A 24,913-nucleotide genomic window follows, 5' to 3' on the forward strand; every position below is an offset into this window, starting at 1 on the left:
TTTGGGGATTCCACCACTGACAAGGTCTTACTCAAGTAAGACATGTCCTTGCTATACTGATATACTATGTTTACTTTTATATGGTCTGAATAACTGTTTTCCATTCCAAGAACGCCAGCTGCTGTTTTTTATGGGCATCTACTTTTAAAAAATTTGATTCTCAAAGCAAATCTGCCCGCATCTAGAAGGAGATTTGTTTTCTTTGCTGGTGGCTGTGTCATCTTAGAAAATACATTTTTACAAAATACCTGTTGCGTGATATTGTATTAATTTTCTTGTTTGTCTAGATCAGCATAAAATACACTTTCATGATAAATGGGTGTTCGTCTCTAACGTCTTTCTTTCGTTCCTTCCTTCCTTCCTTCCTTCCAAGCCTGTAGGGCTTTTCTCTTTGATCATTTTTATTATCTCTTTGCTGCTGCTGCTGTCTTTTGTCCTCCTTGTATGATGGCAACTCTGATTAAAAATGTTTGAATTGAGTTCTTAAGGGCATACAATACTGAGAAGCATTTTTGTATATTAGAGTTTAGATTAAGCAATATCCTAATTTTACAACCTCTGCTTTTTCAGGTACTAATGGCAAAGAAGCTGTGAAATGTACAAAATTATACTGGGTGGGGAAGTATAGGTATTCATGTTGGGTCAAAACAAAATAGAATTGATAGGTTAACTAGACAAGGATACACAGCGTTGAAACAGATCAGATTTGATTTAGCTGGAGACTTCTGAGTTCAGGAATGTGCACAGTAGACTTTTTGCCACTCCACCTTTATAGAAATAACAGCAACACAAAATGCAATAGTGATGGAAAGGAATTCTGGCACAAGAACTGGGCAAGAGTGCGGCCTGGATGATAGCCGGTAGAAGTCTAACCCAAACAAGTCATAGATAACATTGGTAGGCTGAGGGAAGTAACCAGATTAAACCTTGCATCTGATCAGTCCCCTTGATTGAGGGAGTACACCTGCTGTTTTTTTAGTTCAGATTTCCATTTTGGGGGTCTTGCAAGATCCTTTACAGCTTGTGGATGTATAGGTAGCAGATGTGATAAATTGCTTTCTTTCCCCACTTGTACTTGGTGAAGAAGGTGTGACCTGCCCAAAGACCTCACCACTGCTACCCATGTCTTTATCAATTTGAGATTAGACTACTGTAGCACACTGGGATGGGGTGAACACAGCCTCAGACCTTGGAGGGCTAAGAGTTTATCTGGGGGATCCCAAGGTGTGCGTGTCAGAGGGCAATGTCGCCTGTCACTCCAAAAGAGTCCCATGAGCGTGAATTCCCCCTTCCCAAGCTCTGAGGTCCCCTCAAGGGCCTGGCATTTTTGGGGGTGGGGGAGGTAGAAGCTGGGATCCCTGATCTGCTGGTCCCTATGGGGAGACCTCTCTACTTCTCTCACTGCACTTTGCGGGCATTAGGCCTTCCCCAGCATCATGGAGTTATTATTAGCTCAGCATCCCTTCCACTCAGAACAGCAGCAGCCTCCCCCTGCAGGCCTACTGTTGCCCACTGGGTGGTGGTGGTGGAGGATCAGCACCTGTCTGAAGGGATGAATTGTGGAAGGTCTGGAGGGAATGAGTGGGGGCAGCCATTATTGAAAGGAATGCTTACAGGGAGTGTGGGAAGGAGGGGTGCATATTTGGCTCTGCCTTGAAAACCCTCAGAAATACAAGCCTGTGCAGAATGTGGCTGCCTGCTTATTAAATTGTGCTTCATGTCAGGAGTACATTACACCAGTGCTCTGTAGTCTGCACTGGCTGCCTATTGGATTGTGGGTGGAGATTAAAAGTGATTTTTAATCTATAAAGTTCCAAATGGTTTAGGATTTTACTTTCTCAGAAATGGCATCTTTCCTGATGTGATACTGCTACAGCTGCAGTCAGCAGCGGCTTTTGATTGTACAGCTGCTGTTTGAACAGGGAAGGTCTGGCAACTGGTTGCTTTCTCTGAGGAGACTGGACTCAAAAATTTACACTCTCCCTCAGTCCATCGGAGTCCAAATTTGACCACAAGACTACATTGCAAGGCCCATCTCTTTTCACATGGCAACTGGTAGAGGGCATATTTGATTAAATGGGAGAAGTGGTTGGTCTTGTAGAACAACTTGGTATGGAAGGGTTGAAATATACAGATCTTACTGAGGATTTTAGTGTCCCTTGAGTGTGTGAAGTTTGTAAAAAAAAAAAAAAAATCCCTAGGTCATGGATAGTTTCTTCTAAAAAGAAAACTCAAATAACTACTGTATTTATGAATTCCCACAAATTTTTCTTTGAAGAATTGCACAAATAACATCAATTACATTAAAGCATAGAAGATATGCTGCTTATGGCTCATACCAGATATATATCGTACCTTCTCCACCCCTCATAAGAATCACAACTGTTCCTTGTTGAATTCTTTCCCTCACCACCTATTTCTCACTTTTGTGTTACTGTATGTCTTCACCATTAATTGTGATCACTTTAGGTCGGAGTTAAAGCACGTTGTCAGTATAGGTAAGAAAAGCTTGCACTTTCTGTACTTGTTCTGTGCGTCAAAGACTTGAGTCCAAGAGCAGTCAGTGATGCATATTTCATGAATAGTTAATTTCCCTGTTTAAAGAAAATGTCAAAACATTTTCATTAACACTTTTGTTAATATCTAGATATTGAAAGTCTAACTTTGGTTCTTTGCCTTCTGGTGTTAGGTAGTCTTCTTTTGCAGGAAAGGAAGAGATTGGAAACTACATATATGCTTTGATGATATGTTTATTTTTCTTTGAATGCCTAATCTATACATGCCAGCCTGCCTTCATGACTAAAAATATTAAAATTTACAGCTTTGGTATCAAACCACACTTTTAAAATATGGGCTGCTCCTTACGAGTAAATCCACAAAGAGATTTTGTAAAAAATTAACTTTTTATGTAAAGCTTTATAATTTCAGCAAAATTACAAAACATGGAAATTTTGTCCACATAATGTTCAAGGTTTAAGAATTCATAGGATTGTTTTCTTAAGAATTTATTGGCTTGTCTTGAAGCCCTCAAATTCCAAATGGGAATAACAAACTCAACAGGAAAAAGAACAATCTAGACATGTCATAAACATTTCATTTATAGGGAAATTCTCTCAAATGTGAGAATATAATGTAGAAGTATCAAAAATAAAACTATCACCTGTATTTGGCTGGAAATGGAACTTAAGGAAATATTCTAATGACTGAAACTTCACCCAAAGGACTATCTGAAAAAAATAAACTTTTATCTTGTAACATTGTCACCATATATGTCACGCATGACTCATTCATGCTTGCAAAATGAACCTAGAGTTACAGTCAAAGTTTTAGTGGAAAAAGTAATGCTAGATGCTTAGAAATTTGGTAACAAATTTTATTTAAATGGGAAAATGTTTGTATATGGAGAAGAGTCACATAAATCAGAACTGAATAAAAGCAATTAATTATAAGAAGCTAAAAACCTATATTTTCAGGAATTTCAGTTATTTCAATTAGACTTCATGAATATTTTCATATGCTCAAGTTGGACCTGGTTCCTCTTATGCCTGTGTGAATCCTCTGGTGGATTTCTAATTTACTTTGATATCAGTAAGAGGAAAATCAGGCTCTCTGTCTTTAACCAAGATTCCAACGACAGATTCCATGTCACGATTCTTTGTAAATAGTAACTTAATTTTTTTAATTGCAATTTCCCCCATCCCAGTTAGTCTGTTGACTGCTTAATATTAACCATTTTTTAAAAGGTCAAGTTTAATTTTGACTCTCATATAGCAAGCCTAGCATGTTATGATTAAGCTCCTGGAAACAAATTTTATAAAGAAACTCTTAAGGGTAGCTTTTTTACTATTTAGTTTTGAAAAATAATCTTTCTGCTGAAAAATTGCTCCCTTATTGGTTACGGCAAATGGAGTATGTGGTGATATGGACAATCAGCCCCTGCATATCACTGGAGTTTGAAATGTATCAATTGAGTCAAATACCTTACTCCACGGCCTCCTTTAGGAGGTCTTTTTATAGTAAGGCAGGATGTGTGGGCTGTGAAAACTTAGCTCTAGAACTGTAGCCTCCATAAGCCCATGATTAAAGCTATGATTTAGGCACGGGTATTTTTAGTAAAAGTCACGAACCGGTCATGCGCAATAACGAAAATGTCATGGCCAGTGACCTGTCTCTGACTTTTACTAAAAATACCCATGCCTAAATCTTAGGTGCTAGGGGGCGTGGCGAGTGCTCCAGTGGACGCTGCTGCTGGGTGGGGTACTCCGGTGGTTGCTGCTGCTCCTGGGGGTGGGGAGCAACCCAGGACCTGGCTGCTGCTGCCGCTCTTGGGAGACGGGGATGGCCCGGGACCACACTGCTGCTGCTCCGGGAGGCCTGTGGCCCCGCCACTACCACAGCGGATGCGGGGTGGCCCAGGGCCCTGCTGTGGCTCCCAGACCGCGGCTCCCGGGCAGTGCCTGGGACCAGTTGCATTGCCTAGCCAGAGCAGCTGCTGGTGCCGCTGGCCCCAGGGCCACCCCAGCTGCTCTGGCCACCCTGGGGTCAGCCCAGCTGCTGCAGCTGCGGAAGTCATGGAGGTTCCGGAAAGTCGTGGAATCCGTGACTTCCGTGACCTCTGTGAAAGACTCGCAGCCTCGCCGATGGTGGTAAAAGTTCCAGAGTCCCATTTTCAAAAGTGACTTGGGCACTTGAAAGCTGATGTCTCATTGAAAGTGCATGACCAAGGCCGCTGTAAAGTGAGATTTAGGCTCCTAAATCAAACCACTGAACTGATGAAAGTCACTGGCTAAGCACCTGGAACCAGACTTTGTTGAAGTGCTAAACCTGCATTTGACAGCAGTAGCCTCTTCTCTAGGTGCAGAGAATATTTTCTTCATGTCAGTTTATACAACTAGTTCAGTGATACTTTCAAAGTTAAGAAACCAATTGAGAGTTGAAAAAGCAGGAAAGCTTGTTTTTTCTCTTCCAATCTATGAATAACAAGTAGGTGTAAGGTTTCAGAGTGGTAGCCGTGTTAGTCTGTATCAGCAAAAAAAACCCGAGGAGTACTTGTGGCACCTTAGAGAGAAAAATTTATTTGGGCGTAAGCTTTCGTGGGCTAAAACCCACTTCTTCGGATACATGCAGTGGAAAATACAGTCGGAAGATATATATACACAGAAAACATGAAAAAATGGGTGTTGCCATACCAACTGTAACAAGACCAATTAATTAAGGCGGGCTATTATCAGCAGGAGGGAAAAAACCCTTTTGTAGTGATAATCAGGATGGCCCATTTCAAACAGTTGACAAGAAGGTGTGAGTAACAGTAGGGGAAAAAATTAGCCTGGGGAAATAGTTTTTACTTTGTGTAATGACCCATCCACTCCCAGTCTTTATTCAAGCCTAATTTAATGGTGTCCAGTTTGCAAATTAATTCCAATTCTGCAGTTTCTTGTTGAAGTCTGTTTTTGAAATTTTTTTGTTGAAGAATTGCCACTTTTAGGTCTGAAATTGAATGACCAGGGAGGTTGAAGTGTTCTCCGACTGGTTTTTGAATGTTATAATTCTTGATGTCTGATTTGTGTCCATTTATTCTTTTGCGTAGAGAGCTACTAGTTCAAGATCTTGAAGGACATGGTGACCAGAAACAATCAGTTCAACTTACTAACTACAGATAAAAAGTTCAAATAAATATATAAACTATATATGGAAAACCTGTTCTGATAAACTTTTTTCTTATGCATCCAGCACACTTAAGGTCATTTTATTTAATTAAAAAAGTCTGGTTTTGTTCATTTTTAATTTATTTGAATTTATCTCCAAATGGAGCTTGACACAACGAACCATCATCCAGTAAATGAAAATTGTGACTGATGCATTTCTTAAAGATACTAAAAAAGAGTAAAATTTAGGCATCTGAACAAACATAAATTAAGCTATCTAATTTGTTAAATAAACCTGTCCTTCAGGTTAACAAAAAGAAGCACCAAATTTAGTGTAAAGAGTATATTTGGTTGCAAATCAACATGTTTTAATGGTTACCAACCAATGAGAATCAACCTTTCTTTAGGAAAATAACTAAAAAGTACAAATGCAAAAGGTGATTAAAATCAATCATTTAGTTTAAGGTTTTCTGTTTACTGATTTAAATCATGATTAAAATCAGTGATTTAAATCGCTTCTACTCTGATAGGAGAGTTGTACTCCCTGGATGGTGTTTGTAACACTTACCGTAACTTGTGGCTGTAGTATGGATTTGAGGTGTGGGACACTGTCTTTTTATAGTCAGTTTTTTTTTATTTTGAGAGGTAATTTTAGTTTGTGATTAGTCTTTCTGGATTTTTTTTCCTTTAGCACCCACTGACAAGCTAGCTCCTACATGAGACCATTTACTAAATTGATCCTTCTGAACAAGCTGCACTTGAGACTCAAATGATAGGTTAGCTCACTCAACTCACTGTCAATAAGGGTACACTGTATTGATGGATATTATCTCATCATGCACATGCTGCAGTTGGTAACGAATATGATTAAATGATTGGAAGGTATAAATACAGACAAGAAAAGAAGCTGACAAGTCACTCACAGAGATACATATGCAATTAGTGACAAACCCCCTGAGCAGTAATGGCTCATTGTTAATCAATATGTCTAAACGTGCTGTTAATATTACCTACTGTATAAAAAGGAATCTAATTCTGGCACTGACAGTGGTGACTGATGTATGGGACTAATTTCTCAGCTAATGCAAACTGGCATAGCTCTGTGGACTTCTAGCCAAGAATCTGGCCTGTGAGTTTTAATCGCTATTACATATGCAAGTGATGAATGCTGCTGGCAAACCTCTATTTTGAACAGAATGAAATTCAGAATGAAAAATTAGAGATGTAAAAGACTATTTGTCTACACTGAATTTAAGGTTTACTGATTGAGGCTAGCTATGACCAGTTGACTCATCATTAAACATGGCAATCCTTGCCTACACTGAATGCTAAATTGTGTTTAACATTGTAATTAAACAAGATGTAATTTTCCACTTTGAGTAATTTAGTCCAGCCTTCTCCATGAGTGAGTGTTCACTACAGTATATATTCTAGTGCATTTCCCAATCTAGTTTTAAATGTGGAAGCCTCATCCCTTGGGAAATTAATTAAAATCCTAATATATTTTACTGTCAAGGAATCATGATCATTAACCTAAACTTTGCTTCTGTTAGTTTCATCCCATTGCTCCTGCTTATATTCCCTTGTGCCATACTAAATTTTCTTCATACTTACCATTTATACCTTTCAAATATTTGTTCTTCTTTTCTTTCCTCACTCACTACTAGGCTAAATCGTACACATTTAGCTCTTTTGTCTCATCTCATAAGTCAGTCCTTCAGCCCCCTTAATCGTTTTATGTCCTCCTTGGAATTTTTCTCGTTTGTCTATATCTTTCCAGTAAAGAAGTACCTAGAGGAACTGAAGATAGTAGTTCAGGTATAGCAATGACAGTTGTCTCCTTACTTTAATATGAAGCCTCAGCATATATAGCCTTAAATGTGCATTGCCCTTATTTTGTCACCATATTGTACTGCCAGAAAAAAAAGTGAAGCCCCCTGTCATGGTTCATCGTACAATTACCCAATTTATTCTAAAGACATTTGCCTGTACAGTTTGGGAGTCCATGTTTGGAAACTTGGTCTTGAAACTGATTACTTCAAAAGGACTAACCACCTGTAAAATTCAGTTATGAGACTGTCATCAGAATTTGAAAAATCCAAACTTGTTGAGAGATTTTTTTAGTGGAGTGGAGGATTAATGAGGTTTTTCCTCATATAGAAAATCTGTCATTGGCTATATGGATTTTATTTACGACCTATGGAAGTGCACTCTTCCTGATTATTATTATTTTTTTTTTGTAGACAGTCTACTTATTGGAAGGAATTTTTACTTACTGATTTCATCTCTTAGAAAGGGAATTGATGTTTCTTGACAAAGTCCATTAGTTAAAACATCAATTCCCTGTCTTAACAGATGACCTCTCTAAATGAAACAATCCCCTTTTTAATTAAATTGACTGTTTTTAAAACCATTCTCCTTCAGAAGAGTGCATTTTCATAAATCTCCTACAATTGAACCTAAAAGATATTAATATTGAGGGAGGCCTAAAAAGTATTTGGTTACTTTGAAATTAAATATTTAAACTTTAAACCTTAATTAGGACTGCTAGAAATAACCAGGTATTTTTCACGTATCATCTTCTAGAAATTTTTTGGGAAGCTATGTTCTGTTTACTATCTCATCCCCACTATTGTAAGCTTTGGTTTGCCTTTTTTGAGTTACGTTAGACCAGGGGTTGTCAAACTTCATTGCACTGAGACCCCTTTCTGACAACAAAAATTACTACATGACCCCATGAAGGGGGACCGAAGCCTGAGATCTCCTGAGCCCCGCTGCCGTGGGTGGTGGGGCCCAAGCCCCACCACCTTGGGCCGGGGGGGGACAAAGCTAAAGTCCAAGGGCTTCAGCCCCAGGTGGTGGTGGTGGTGGGGGGCTTGTAACCTGAGCCCTGCCACCCAGGCTGAAGCTCTTGGCCCCGGTTGGTGGGGCTTGGGCCTTGGTCCCGGACCACACCAAGTCCAATGCCAGGCTTGGCGACCCCATCATTCACATACTGTACTGTAATTATTTAGAGGAGGTGCCATAATCTTCTGTGCTCAGCTGAATGGTTAATTCTTAGTTTTATACTCCATTGTGTGTGTGTTTTTGTTGGAAGATAAAGAATAAAAACCTGATTGGATATTAGTTAACATTTTATTGATGCAACATACTTTTGTTTTGTGGCTGTATGCACACATGTCCTAGAATCTGGTTATACGGTGACAGCTTCACCAAGTACTTTTTTGGAGAAATTTTGTTTGTGCATTGATTGAAAAAGTCTTTTGTATGTTCAAGGCACTTAATAGGCAATTCACCTACACTTAGGAAACAGTATTTAAAGGATATGACTTATTGCACCAAAGAGGACTGCAGTTCACTTTCTGTAATGAAAATGGCAGCTGGCTGGCTGGCTTTTTAACCTTCATTGGCAAAGAATGAAAAGGAGAAGAAAACTAAAATATTTCCATGGCTGCATTACTGTTCACTCTAGATTAAAAGCTAATATTGACACACTTTATTTTTAGAGCAGTTTACAAAGTTAGGGGCTCTTCATTTTTACTGAAAACCGTAGTCTCTCTCCGCATATGTGGTGTGAGTAGGGGCAGGGGTGCTGGAAGAGGAGATGCTGCAGCACCCCCTGGCGTGAAGTGGTTTCCATCATATACAGGGTTTATAGATTTGTTCAATGGCTTTCGGCACTCCCGCTATAAAAATTGTTCTAACGCCACTGAGGAGGGGTTAATATTCTAAAAAAGAATTAGGGAAATGTTAGGGTTTTTTTAAATATTAAGCATAATATACTAGTTTCACATGACATTGACAATTGTATTGATTATGGAAATCCTCTGTGATTTCTGCAGCGGCCGATGAACCTGGCCCGGAGGCTGCCCGAGCAGCTCAAGCAGCCCCTGGGCCAGCTGCACCGGCCGCTGCTGGGGCAGTCTCAGGCCACTGTGTTCCCCTCCCCCAGAAGGAGCAGGAGTTTGGGTGGTGGGCTGGGGCGTGGGAAGGGGTGAGGACTCTGGGTGGCGCTTACCTCGGTGGGTGGGCGGAGACATCCCTCAGCTCCTAGGTGGAGGCATGGCCAGACAGCTCTGCGCACTGCCTCTGCCTGCAGACACTGCCCCCCCCACAGCTCCCATTGGCACGGTTAGCTGGCGCTCTTGGTGGAGACAGCACGCAGAGCTGCCTGGCCTCGTCTTTGTCTAGGAGCTAAGGGAGGAGGATGTCGTTGCTTCCAGAGAGACATGGAGCCAGGTAGGGAGCCTGCCGGCCCCGCCAACCCCTTCTCCCCTCACCAGCGGGGGTCCTGGGCCACGTGCCGCCACTGCCCCCCCTCCAACACCCATGGTGCTCCCAGGCCTCCCCCGCCCCCCAGCACCCACAGAACCCCCAGGCTCTTCTCCCTCTCCTCCCGATTTAGTCAGGAGTATATATAGTACAAATCATAGAGGAGTCACAGGCCGTGAATTTTTGTTTACTGTCCCTGACCTGTCCATTACTTTTTACTAAAAATACCCATGACTAAAACATAGCCTTAATTATGGACTGTACGTTCAAAGTTGCCCTTAAAAGTGTAGAATCCCAGGTTCAAAAATCTACTCATTCAGCTTAATGATATGCAAGGAAAGAATTCTTGTTCATTTAAAAAAAATACCCTAAATGAGTAGGCAAATATAATATTAGTGTTGTACCATTGCACTAAATTGGAACAGAAACAGTAGCCAGTTGATATTTGGTTAGTAACATTTTTGAATTTATGAAGAATAAAAATCTGAAAACTGTGTACCTAGAGGAATATATCGTTTTCAAAAGAAAAATACAATTCTCAGTGTATTCTGTCAGTAATTTAATCTCTTGTCCAGTGTGTCAGTAATTTTTCATAAACTGTTAAGGGTCACATGGCTGTCAGTATTCTATTAACTGAAAGCTTAGTTACAGCTTTTTGGTGTCACTTGAGAGCTTGTTATCTACTAGTCTGTCAAATGAAAGATAAGTATATTTCTCCTGCTAGGCTGTTGTCTGCCCATGTGTGCTTGGGGAAACTTTAAAAAATACAAGCAGAAAGCTGCCCCCTGGGATATCCTTCAGGAAACAGCAGCAACATCTTTCCAGTGGGAGTTATTTGCAGTTAAGCCCGCAGATCTCAATGTCATGTGACTAGAAATGCAGGCAGCAGATTGACATCAGCACACTCTCTTTTAAACTCAGTTGAAATTAAAAAAAAAAAAAGGGGGGGGGGTTGGGGAGGGGAGGGGGAGGTTCTGTTGCCTGTTCTTAGTACTACTGATTCCAGCTCTAGCTTGTGCGCCATTAACCAAGCTAGCAGCAAGAGCAGCGGTACTGATAACGGTAGCACAGTACTCTTGATGAGGTCAAGCTGGATGAAAGGCAAGCCTGCTGTAGAAACGTCTACTGTAAGTTCTGAAGACCCCTCCCCACAGTCCCTCCAGATGGAATTCAGTTATGTACATAACAGCATAGGGCTGCAGCATTCTGCATCTACTATATGCTTATGGAATTAGATCACGTATAGTAAGTGTTGTCAGATTATGTGCTAACATACTGAAACTGAACTTGTCAATCATGCATTAGTTGATTAGTGGTGGGTGGGCGGGTTATCTTGCTATACATTTTTCTGAGTGGAGAAAAGTGGTTGTTTTGCCCTTTCAAAAGCTTCCCCAGTTGTTAAGGTTACAGCTCACCAGGTTTGGCATTATATAATGTTTTCTAGATGGAGTAGTTACAAAGAACCTTTTTAATTGCTCTGTGTTCTAGTGGTGTTTCACCAGACGAAATTAACATAACTAATTTGAGTTCAGAGATTTTCTAGTAATGGTTTATATTGGAGGACAGCTGTTGAAACATGCATTCGATTATAAAAAAAAAAGAAAGCCTGATCCAAATCATGAAAACATCTATACAGAATAGTGACTAGCCTGTAGAATATTGGTAAATAAGTCTTGCTTTGTGTATGTTAATATTGTAAGCCACATGAGCATTTTTTGGCTCTAACATGATTATAGACGGTCTTCCGAGCAAATTGTTTTAAAACCCAATTCTGTGTACAATAAAAGAACAAGCAGAATGTCAGTTTTTTGTCTTTTGCTTGGAATGTTTAGACTTCGCTGTAAAAATCATCACAGCCTGTCTTTTGTAATTCTTTAAAATTATTTATTGATTTGTATAATAGAGCAATTGTTGCTGCCGCAGTGATATTCTTTCTTTACAAAATTAAATCTATATAAGACACAGCTACACACCAGAGTTAGCAGTAAAGAACCGTTGGTGCTGCCTCAAGAAATGTGAACAACTGTCTTGTAAATTTTTCAGCAATGTAAACAAACAAACAAACAAAAAAAGAACTTGTAAAAGCAAACCCAAATAATTCATGTCCTGGCCCTGAAGCTTGTTAGACTCTAGCTCTGATGAACCACCAAGGGGAGTGAATTCCATATTAAAAGAATTGAGTTAAATAATTACCACCCAGATGTAGTTAATTAATATATTGCAATTTAAGAGTCAAGAAAGTGTTATGTTTTGTTGCAGAATTTACTATACTCCTCCTCCTCCCCACCCCACCCCCCACCATACACACACACACTCTCTGTATACTTTGGAGGGAAGTGGCATACTTTTTCTGTTTTTTTAATCCTTAATTGATATCTGGAAAATGGGCAGATGTACTATTGCTCCTCTGTCTTGAACACAAACAAGCTAAATGTTGAACACCATGCCACGAATTCATAGCACTGCAATGAGCAGAAAAATTCACATTAATGTATATACGTCTGATTAGACTCCAATTTACCTCCATTATAGAAAGATCTTGAGTATAAGGGTCAAATTAGCACTGAAAAGCATTTTATTCAAAATTTACTTGATCCATGATTTCCAGAGTTGAGCAATTGGGATGAATGAGGGGAAGAATCATGTGAAGTTAGTCCTTAATATTATGATTTCTTAAGATATTTATTTACATGAGTGGTTTAGTAAATTGAAACTCTCTTGAGGATACTGATTCTCAACCGTGCTTGTTACTTAATAGATAAAGAAAAGAACAAGCTTCTGGAGGGGAAGGCATTTTGCTTTTGTATACCTGTATCAGAACTTCGCACAATGTGCCCCTGTTGCTGACTGGAACTACTGCAGTACAAATATTATATAATAATTTATAAATTAATACTTGCTAATAATCACCATTGTTGCCACTGAAACATCAAAGTTGTGGTACAGCCTTAAGTGGATCTTTGTAAGGGGGCCCCCTGGGTGCTCTGAGCTATCCCCATTTTTAAGCATGCATAAGTACATGACATATGTTGCTACTTGTTTATCCAGTTGGTGATGCTTGGTGATTGTTTTCATTTTAGCATTCAGCTCCTGAGTTGATCCTGGTTGAAGATGAGATGACAGATACCGAAGATAATGAAGAGGAGGATTTAGGAGTCATGGAAGATCAGCGTAGCATAATTCTTCATCTCATCTCACAGCTCAAACTTGGCATGGATCTAACCAGGGTAGGCACATTACATCTCTATATATTTTTTTTTAAGTTGCGCATTCTTTCTTACTAAATCAGTTCTTCCTCCCAGACTATTTTGTTTCAGATCCCAACCTATTCTGCAAACTCTTAACCAATAGTTTTCATAGATTTGCTTCTTTTCAAAAGCGTGGTCCCATCCCGGGGCAGTATGGAGGGTGATCAGCTTTCTTAAGCAGGCTTTTCATGTCAAATGACAGCCGCAGGAGCTGCAGAAACGAAGGAGAGGAAAAGGTTTGTTTGTTTGTTTGTTTGTTTGTAGGCAGTGGTGGAGGAGCTTTACAGATTTGCATTTGTCTTAGAAAATTAGACTCTACTGTGGGCTTCAAAACAAGACCTCACATTCCATTTGGGATGGTGACAGTTTAATCCAAACAAATCTGGAATTGTGGTATAATGTTTCCACAGGGCAGCTCACAGTTTCATTTGACCAAATCTTTTAGTCCCATTATAGTCATCAGGAGCAGAATAGAGGCCATGATAAAATTTCTGTCTTGCTCTTTAAGGCCCTCATTTTGTAAACACATACACACATATCCTTAACTATGTTCATAGATGCTGGAACTAGTGGTGCTGGGGGTGCGGGAGCACCCCCTGGTTTGAAGTGGTTTCCATCATACACAGGGTTTACAATTTTGTTTAATGGCTGTCAGTCCACCCACTATAAAAATTGTTCCAGCACCTATGACTGTGGTGTGAGTAGACTCATTGGACTTGGTATGATTGCTCATGTGAGTAAAGTTTCTCACATGCATAAATGTTTGCAAGGCCAGGGTCTTTATCGCCTTTTCTTACCATTCATTCAGGGCAAAATCTTACATTCTTTGTACATTCAAAACACCCATGAAAGCAGTGGGTTTATTGGCTGTGCAAAAAATGCAGGATTAGGCCCATAGTCAGTTTCATTTCACCTGCTTCTAAAAAGACAATGTGAACACTGGGAGTTAAAGGTTTTCAATTTATGGAACAAGGAAGATGGGTTTAATTAGTACTTTGGTATCCGATACCTTTGGATCACATGAAAACTTCAGGCAATTTAGTATAACAAAATTATGGCTGGTCAGGACAAAACTACTCTTCTTGTTAGTCATATTACAAAAGATTACATTTGTGTATTCCTTTGTTCTGAAACCATTCAAATAAATGATATATATATTACTTTACATTATATATATATATATATATATACAAATAAAGGAATCTTGTTGTAGAGGTGTCACCTGAGAGATTTTCTGTAAGCCCCTGCAGAGTTGGAAAATTTGTAGATAGTTTGAAAATTAGAACTTCCTTCCGTTAATAATTTTGTATTCCACTCTCTAGTGATTTTATCTCTTGTGGATGCATAGGCACTGAGAGGATTTTTTTTTTCTTAATGGCATGGAGTGCCCTTACAGAAAGCTTTTTTGTTGTTGTTGCTGTTATCGTCAAAGAAGTGAAATAAGTAAAATGAATTTATTCTGACTTGTTTCCTCCAAAAATAAAAGCAATATGGGAAGATCAGAGAGTTGTGTCTGTATGGTAGAGTAATTATGAAAGAGAGCTCTTCTCAGGGGCATGTGGATATACAAAAAAGCTTTGCTTTGCTTTCCTTTTGATCTTAGAAACCGAATTTTATTAATTTACTTTATATTATTTTTCTCTGAAATAAAGGATTTGCCCAGTGTGGTCCGTCCTCTCCTCATATACTTGCATATATACCTTCTTCTCCTAAAATGGTTGAAATAATAAGACAAAATAATATGAAAATGACAACTTCAAGGTTAAACAGTCCTTTAATCCATTGCAACAATAATATCAGATACCCACAGTGCCGGTAATGTTTTTTTGTGAGTGCAACCAAAGTTTCACCACTTCATTTCTGTATTACTTCTATTCTCATTTCTTAGAGGTGAGAGAAACACCCAGGCCTGCATACTATTTGTATTTTTGTTTGTTTGTTAGTTTTTGCATTCTTCAGCCTCTTAGGGCTCTTCAACTTTAGTGGTCTGGTATAAATACTGTAACATTTCTATCCTGAATTCAGAATGTTACACTAGATCTAGAAGCTTCATAGACCTTCACCATTAACACCTTCTATTTTGCAAACCATTTTCTACTTTTGGTAACCTATGTGACTTTTATCACTCCACAAAAACACCTGAGGGGCAGTAAAACTATTTGTCTAATATATCAAACTATCTTTGAGCTTCTTCGAGATGGTGATGGGGGATTTCTTTTTAAATTTCCAGTCCCTTTGCTGTCTGTGTGCTGCCACACACAACCCCCAAATACAAAATAGTATGAATGAGAGGAACATTAAATTGAGTCTATAGCAAGTGAAACATTAATATCTTGTTTTCTGATCAATCACTTCTCATCCAATGTGAGAATCAAAAAACGTTTTTTCCCCCCCAAAGGTTGATAATTTGTTAGGCTGTGAGTGTGGGTTGTTTGTTTTTTGTAACAATGTAAATATTCCTAAGTGTGCAAAAATAAATAAATAAAGATCATAAGAATCTATACTCTGACCCTGATCTCTGATCACATTGACAGAGCATTACAGAGGGCTATGTGAACTTTGGAGCACATGGATGAATGGCATCCGACCCTAATATTGGCAAATTGTGTGTGTATATAGATGTTTATGCCAAATGAAGAATAAGAAACTTGTTTAGCCACGTCAGGTTCATTTTTAGTGTGAATGATGCATGAATGCAAATAGTAAGAGTATCAGTAAGACCACTGTATTACCATGGCCTAAAAACCTTTTCTAACCATTTGGGAATTTTTAAAAAAGTACTGACTGGTTGGTTGGTTTTATTTATTTTTAAAAATTGTCTAGATTTGCTGACTAATACAGAGAGGCAACCTTTAGCCTGTGTAGAAACAAAGCCTAGTTTATTTGGTGACCGTACTTATTTCATTTTTAACCATTCCTCTAAAAGTCAGATCCCAGATAACTTTGATACTGGTCAGTTTTTGGGTCTGCAGGAGCTAGCTGTGACAGAGAGGATGTTAAAATCAAAAGATCTTTGAAATTACTTCAGTTTAGTTTTAAGTGTTTTTGAATTTCTCAGTGCCTACTCCACCAGGGCTTTTTCTTCAGTTGCTTTCATAAAGTAGAAATTGTTGTACGATACATACGTGGCCAAAGAGTGCTCTTCTGAGCACTTAGTGGCAATTGCTCCTGAAAGACTTTATCATAAAATTCATGAGCCATATAAAAGAAAACAGCATCTTTTCCCTTTCCTAAGGACTGGTTTCTTATGTTGGCATATTAGCATTGGCTACATACAAACTGACTCAAGTTTCCTAAGGAGAGAATAGCAGCACTTTAACGTTGCAGAGGTGCTCGCTGCTGGAAGGAGATGTGCGGCCACATTTCATATTGAAGGATTATATTGCACTTGCTATTTTGACTTGACATCACTGATTTCATCAGGTTTTGCTAGAGCAGGCTCCTGCACTCACGTGCACTTCCACCGCAGTCAGAGGCGCCGCGTGTGGGTCCATGGCTCTGCATTAGTAGATCACAGCGTATCACTGAGGTTTTAGCTGGATCAAGGTTTTTAGGCTGCACTTTAACGTGCTTTTTAAAATAGATTTATTGTGCAAATAATTTTTGAAATGTGTTCATTCTTTGGCTTTTAATGAAATTACTATTAGCCTAATACTTTTTCAGCAGCCATTTCTGTCGTGTAATTTGGATAGCTGGGTTATTGGTCACACGCATTCCATCAGACAGATCAATTGGGACAACTTTGGGTACTATTCCTGAGGTGCCTGGTATCCTCCCCTCTCTTCCCAGTTTTTTTGCTATCCTAGAAGTAAATGGCTGACAACATATACAGCAACAAAGTCATGCCATAACCCAGAAGAGAAGAAATAAATCCATTCATCAGAAATGGACATGGTAGTTTATTTTCCCATGTTACAAAACTTTTTGCTTATTTTTCAAATGACATCTGGCTTGAAAGCTTAACACTGGGATGCAAATATGCCCTATTTTTACTCCCACAATGACGTCTTTGAATAGTAGAATGCTTCTGTCCCTCTTAAAACAGTGAATTGTCAGGGAGTGGCTCTGTCAGATACTCCCTTCCCCCTTCAGTAGAATGGCAGCCCAACTCTCTTGCCTCACAGCAAAGTGGATAAGTATAAATCATGTTAATTAAAAAAACTCCCATTTTTATTTAAAGCAAATAGTTTCATATTAATTAAATACACGCTTTTAAAAAAATCTATTTAAAATTAAATGTGAAATTATGGCAATTTATGTTAAGGCCTAAATGTATTATAATCTGTAAAAATCATTTAAATGAAAAAAATATTAATCTGTACATGTTTGCTTTGAAGTTTTAAAGAAAGTCAAACCACTGAACTAGGAGATGTCACTGGCTAAGCACCTGGAACCAGAGTATGCTGAAGTGTTAAACCAGCTTTTGACAGCAATAGCTTTTCCTGTAGGCACAGAGAATGCCTTCTTGTCCGGCTGTACCGAAAGGAGGACAGGAGACACCTGATATGGTTTTAATCAGGCTGCAAGTTTATTATTAGATGTCTGGGACTACCCAGCAGATAAAAGTGTACTGTGCAGGTAACCCCATGATCATTTCAATAACTACCTTGGGGTTTATTCCAGCCTTCCCTTTTTCCATCTTGGTCCCCAGCCAAGCCACGTGGTTACGGGGGTTAAGGTGGGCTATAAAGGAAGGGGGGGTTGGCTCCTGCCATGCCAGTTACAGGAGCCCTGAACACCCTTCCACCCCCTCGCCCGCCCCTGTTCTGCTCCTTTAACAAACGTCTCCTTTTTAAGTCCTTCACTAAGCTATTTATCTGGTCACTGTATCCCTTCTCTGGGGAGTTCCTGCACTGGACAGCTGCCCTACACTTACGGAATGAGTTGCGACATCATAGCCTAACTCCCTTCGCTACTCACTATAGCAAAGTCCTCCCTGAACCGGCTGTGGGGAAGGTGAACACCCCCACCCCACCCCCCCAAACACACACACACACACACACACACACTCTCCACCTAGGCCAATCTAGTGGTGAGGGAAAAATTCCTTTCCAGCCCCCTGAGGACGGAGCGGGTAGCACGATGCCCACTGCAGGACCTGACCAAACCTGGTATTTTGCCACTTCCAGGGGACGTGGGGATGGGGGCTGCTCCGCCTGGTCTGGGGAAAAGGGGCTTCTCCTGCCAGGCTTGCTCCTTTTCAACTCCCCAGCCCTTCCTGTCTCTGGGGATGAGTCAGCGTTGCCATGCTTACCCGCTCCCTTTTGCAGTGGCTTCTGAGCCCCTCTCTTACCCCCACATCCGTGAAGCACTATTCTCCTTCTCCTGGCAAGCTGGACAATGCCCCCCAGGCTTAAGGTGCGGTGCGCTCATTCATTTCAGTTTATTCAACGACTTCAGCTCAGTGACTAGTTCATCATAAGTTAAGAAACCAATCGGCAGTAGAAAAAGCAGGAATGTTTATTTTCATCTTCCAGTCTGTGAATGAAAACCAGGTGTGAGAGGATGGGATCTACTAGTTCCAAAATCTTGAAGGAGATCCTGACCAGAAACAATCGGTTCAATTCATTAATGGCAGATAATACTGACTTTGTTTAATAAATCAGTTTTAAATGCAAAAATGTTTTGTAAATCTTTTGATAAACCTTTTTCTTTATGTATCCAGCATATTTAAGGTAGTTTTATTTAACTAATAAAAAGCTGTCTTTTCTCCATTTGTAACTGAATTTGAATTTCTATTTAAATAGAGCATGGCACAAATAAATAGGAGATGCATTGACTACCATTTTCTAACATAATAAGTGTCTAAAGAAGGAATCTAAATAATTGAAGTTAAGCTATGTAATTGCTTAAATAAATATATGTAGTATTCTTCTGGTTAGGGAAAAAAAGCACCAACTTTACAGTAAATGCTATTTTTTAGTTGTAAATCAATGTTTTTATTGTTAACAACCAATGAAAATCAACCTTTATTTAGGAAAATAACTAAAAAGTACAAATGCAAAATAAGATTAAAATTGATTATTTAAATTAATGTTTTCAGTGTTATAGCCATGTGGATCTCAATATATTTAAGATACAAGGTGGATGAGTAGTGCATTTTATTGGACCAACTTCTGTAGGTGAGAGAGACATGCTTCTGAGCATGGGTGGCAGGTAAAGCTAGCCCCTCTGCCTGCCTCTTCCAGCCAATGCCCCACTCCCATTCAGCCCTCAGGCCCTGCCCCTGCTCACTCTCCCCCCTCCAAGATTCGGGCCATAGCAGGAGGAGATTTTTCAGGGGGCCCCAAATCTCACACTGCCCCTTTGCCCCCGGCAGCATGAGATTTGGGGAGGCTTAGCCTCCCCTGGCCTCCATTACATGCTGCCTATACTTTTGAACTTACACGGAGCTCTTCTTCAGGGTCTGGGAAGATCTAGCCCAGACCTGAAGAAGAGCTCTGTGTGAGCTCAAAAGCTTGTCTCTCACCAACAGAAGTTGGTCCAATAAAAGATACTACCTTATCCACCTTATCTACTTAAATTAAGGTTTTCTGCTTGCTGACTTTAAATCGTTTTGATTTAAATCAGTACACTCTGCCTCCACAGCAAACAATGACAAAGGAAATAAATACTTCTGGTCCTAAGAAGTCGCACACTTACTTTCTCCAACTGGCACTTGGATCTAGTGGCGGTTTGAAACAAATCTTTTAAAGGATTATGGTCATGGCTACCCTGAAATGGCATTAAGTGTAGATGGGTTCATAAAATCCTGTAGAGGCAGATTGTAATCCTATTCTGAGTCCATCCACTCTCCCCCATCCTCAAGGAGGAAAGCAGAACACCTATTAGACTGCTTTCTTCTAATTGTGAAACCCCAAGGGGTAGCAAGAACTGCCATTCCTCTAGGGCTTTGACTAGTGGATTAATTAGTGCAGATGATTTATGCTACCTAAGCATGCAATCCACAAAAGTACTCATTCTATTTAAACTTATTTGCAATTTTTTATTTGTCAGGGTCCCCCAAAGTGAAAAAAGAAGAGACAGCCTTACCCTTTTGTGCAAATACAAAAATGTCTGGAGTTCAATGGATGGCTCCAGTTACAAGTGTAAATATTCTCATTCCTAATTCTGTACAAATTTCTGGGCCGTGCATTGTGTTAAGCTGTGGAATTGTCTCCCAGGAAAGGGGAGAAAACTGTCGCTTTAGTTAGCGCATGGATAACTACTATATATGGAGAATGTTCCTGCACTGGCAGGGAGATACACTAGTTTTTTCACAACTCCTGTATGTTTCTGTGGAAAAACTGTATAAACTGGCTAATTTCTGAGAATGAGGGTCAACTCCAAAAATTGATCAGAATCTTTTGGACTGTTTATATTAGTGCATGGTAGTGTTAAATACAAAAGTATACAGTATATAGTTTCAATGTTCAAGAGAACATTGTACAGATATTTTTTAGAACTCTTGAAAGTTACATAGATTTAAAACCCAATGAAATCACTCAGTGAAAGCTCAAAAACTTGAATCATTTTCCACTGCAGAGATTTCATTTTTGAAACTATTTAGTTATTTTGTTGTTAGCTGTGGAGCCTTTTTTGTTATATGGGAATTTAAATCTTTTCTTGTAAACTGCTGGGTGTTTTTTAAGTTATAAGTTTGAGTTAGAATTCTATCTCTCAAATTTTTTAATCAGCAGTTGAAATTATAATGAAAGCATTGAGTATTTTTAATGCCTATTTAAGCAGTTAGGCTGGCAGCTGGCTCCAGAGGATAAATCCAGCAGTAGAGAACATGGAAATGAACCCCAGGATGTTGACAAGCAAGCTCGGGGGATGAAATCTTTTCAGCTTTAAATCACAAAATCAGCAACATCTTAAATGTGTTCCTTCATTTCCCCCCCACTCTCCAACCCCTGATTTGTGCAAATAAATGTTGTTCTTGTCAGATGCGGCCACTTGGGCAAAAGGGAAGAATTGGTTTACCAAAAGGATGGCTTTGCAGTCCTCCTCTCCTCCTTGAAGTCGACATAATGAATACATTGTTGAACTATCGCTAACTTTCTGTGGATGATAGAACATGAAACCCATTTTTTTTAAAGGCTATCAACCTCCTTTTGATGCACACACTTTTTGAGATGTACAGCTAAAGATTTTTTTTAATATAATAAATCTAAGTCACTGAAGCAGGTAGCAACTGTGATGAATTGCTATTTGAATTATACCAGACAATAAATATTTGGGCTGAAAGTGAATGTTTTAAAATGTTAATTATTTTTCATCTGTGAAACCAGTTTTGATATGGTTTGTGATGATCTTCTCCCACTACTCTTCAAAGCTGGAATCAAACTTAAAAAGCAACAAAAATATCCACTACTATTTGTTTGTTATTGAATTCTTTTGTATAAGTAAGCCAATACAATGTAAGGTGTGGGTTATGCAGCTTCAGCAGGGCTGCATGCAGAGATCCAAACACATGCAACAGATTGCAGGATTGGGGCTTAAGTCCAGTAGGAGATGCGTTGCTGATAGAGTGTCCCCAAGAGTATACAGACCCAGAAGAAAAATGTACCATAAGTTCTGCATGATATATTTAAAACAGCCAAAAATGATGAAGGGATCCATAAAAGATACAGTACAGCCCACAATATTAATACATTAGCAGAGCCCTTTAAATCGGTGTAGCTGTCTCCCTTCTTCTTGGATATGAACAGGAACTTTGCAACAATACCAGTCTCTGCCTGCCTGAATAGCAGCTGTTCTGATTCACTTATGAAACACTGATCAATGGTAGAGTAGCATATGGCAGTATGGGTTTGGGTCATTGAGAGAATCCATTCAAAGAAATATTTGTGGGTTAATTGTAATTTTATAATTTGAATGGAAATAAATAGCTTACAGCTTCCATTATCTTTACTCACTAAAAAGGCTTAAACTGTGCATTAGTCTGATTTTATAACAGTGAGGGGAGTGGCAAGGTTCCTTACATTCGAGATGGGGATGGTATCACTCTGTCCTTGCCTGATTCTTGGAGCAGGGCAGAAGGATGAACTGAGAAGGGGAGTGATGGAGAAAGGAGGAAACTCAAAGGAGAGGAAAGTTGAAATTCATTTTCCAGAATGAGTGTAGAAAGGAGGCCACAAGTGTATTTACTTGGGAATATTCCCAGGGATCATCAATACTCATCCTACCGCAGCCTGGCTCCTGATTTGCCTGTGGCTCCAAACATATTCCCTGTCAGTGATGGTAGATAGTGGAAAAGTGTCTCTCTAAGTGACAAGGACAGATCTGGCACTTCCAGTTCATTTTAAGTCATGTAGATAATACATTGTATGTCTCCCCTGTGAGCTGTAACTCCTCACTAGTTTCGCTCCTGTGGTCCTGTGTAGAGGAGGAAGACATTATTCTGTGTTCCACAGACCTCTGCTGCCCTTCAGTGCATTGGAATAGTTTTCAGTAAAACTATTATTGACAAAACAAAATTACTCTTTCAGCCAATGTTAATTAGATGATTTTATGCTCTCACTAACCATTTGGAAATGGGGGCACATTTATTTATATAAGCATCCTCTGAAATGTTCAGTAGGCTGCGAGTCTGCGAAGGTTTTTTTTTTTTGAGGGTTAATAATAATTCAGCTCAAGTTCGTGTGGTGTTAGAATTAAATTAACTTGTACCAGACTGTTTTCACATTCTCAAACACTGAAGGCTTCTAAGAACAGTGGGTTGTTTATTAGCTGACCAGAGAGAAAGGGGAAATAGTGGATCCATGTCACTGGGTCTGCCATTGAGAACCGTAATGACATAGGAAGCAGCTTGTACAGTTATCAAGACTGCTAATTTTTCCTTGATTCATTATTTATACTGTATTCCAAGAGAAATTGCTATCTGGCATAGGTGGGGGAAACAGCTATCATGAAGCGTGGCTCAGCTAAAATTGCAGTTGTCTTAACTGTTTACTATCACTGTAGTATAATCATGGGGAATCATACCTGTCTTTGTCTGCTTTGAATACAGGTGGTGCTTCCAACATTTATTTTGGAGAAAAGATCTCTGCTGGAGATGTATGCAAATTTCATGGCGCATCCAGACCTGTTTTTGTCAATTGCAGCTGGAGCCACTCCTGAGGAAAGAATTATTTGCTTTGTGGAGTATTATCTAACAGCCTTTCATGAAGGCCGAAAGGGAGCAGTTGCCAAGAAACCTTATAATCCAATAATTGGTGAATCATTTCATTGCTCATGGGATGTGCCTAAAGACAAAGTGAAATCATTCAGAACTAACAGTGCCTCTGTAGTTTCTAAGGACCAAACCAAGGAATTTGGCCAGGACCAATCAGAGTGCTACAAGCTGAGGTTTGTAGCTGAACAAGTATCCCATCACCCACCAGTATCATGCTTTTACTGTGAATGCAAGGAGAAGAGAATGTGTGTGAACGCCCATGTATGGACCAAAAGCAAGTTCATGGGAATGTCAATAGGTGTTTCTATGGTAGGTGAAGGTAAGAAATATGCTTTGCTTTATTTTTGGGAGGGTGTTAGTGTCAACATCCCACAGAAAATCATAAATGAAGGTTTTTTGTTTTTTGTTTTTGGTTTTTTTTTTAACTCCAGTAAGGTTAAAAAAAACAACCCTGCATCTTAATCTTGCTATTTGTTGCTTTCATTAATTTTAGATTTAAAATAATGGAACTTGTGTTTGAGAATATTGTCCAGTTTTTATTTACTTTTAGTATACATATATCTTGTATAATATATGTACCTTTATTTTTATAAGACTTATTAAAATCTACAGTTTAGAAATTGTCACATTGTACTTGCTAAAATATAATGACAGCTTTACTTAAGTACCTTACAGTAACAATTGTATCAGCTAAACAAATAATCGTCTTTAGAGTTAGTATCTAATTCAGTATCGGAAACTACTGTAAACTGTTCTCAGAAGAATATAGAATAATTATATATTTTCAGTTAAGCCTTTTCATCTGCTTTTACCTGGGTTCTGTTCGATGAAGAAATACATTTTAAATAAGTCTTACTCGGCTATAGTACCTTTTCAGTCTTTCTGGCAAGTCATACAGATGAGGCCACCATCACATTGTATTGTTGGTTTGCAATAGAACCAACATATTTGCCTGTTCAGTGATAAATCCATTGATCAAAATGATTAATAAATATAGAAAACATTATCAAATTATAAGTCATTTATGTATGCTCTGGATTGACAAGTACCACTTGGATCATTATCATCATTAATGTGGAATCTCCGTAACTGAAGGTTTTTAAGGACAGGTTAGACAAACACCTGTCAGGGATCGTCTAATCAATACTTAGTCCTGCCTTAGTGCAGGGGGCTGGACTAGATGATCTGTCGAGATCCCTTCCAGTCCTAAATGTCTATGATTCTATGAATTATTTAAACAAAAAATATGTATTGCAGCATCTTGGTGAATCCTCTTGCTACTCAAGATTATTCTGTTTGTACAGCGCTTAGCATAATGGGGTCCTGGATCACAACTAGAGCTCCTGGGCACTACAGTACTACAAATAAATAATGTTGTCTACATGTATTTTCTAGTGTTTTGTCCCAGATAAATTTAAAATTTTGGTCCTAGTTAACCACCAAGTAGAGGGATAAGGAGAACTAATAACAAATAATTGTTTTTTCTCATCACTGCATTAGGTAGGTATTGCTGAGATATTAAGAAATGTACTAACAAGGTAGATGCAGGTAGTGATGGACTTTGGTAAGTGATTGTCCAAAGAAATTAT

General features: G+C 39.1%; 1 protein-coding gene across 1 annotated transcript in view; it reads left to right on the plus strand.

Annotated features, from left to right (window-relative positions):
• The window catches only part of OSBPL10 (oxysterol binding protein like 10), a 179,568-nt gene that overhangs the window by 130,223 nt on the left and 24,432 nt on the right, over positions 1-24,913 (plus strand). Inside the window, exons 7-8 of the mRNA XM_074945619.1 lie at positions 12,998-13,144; positions 23,160-23,643. Coding sequence (XP_074801720.1) covers positions 12,998-13,144; positions 23,160-23,643 — 631 coding nt within the window. The remainder of the gene's footprint in view (positions 1-12,997; positions 13,145-23,159; positions 23,644-24,913) is intronic.

This window comes from Natator depressus, chromosome 2 (assembly GCF_965152275.1).
Source record: "Natator depressus isolate rNatDep1 chromosome 2, rNatDep2.hap1, whole genome shotgun sequence".
NCBI classification, from domain to species: Eukaryota; Metazoa; Chordata; order Testudines; family Cheloniidae; genus Natator; species Natator depressus.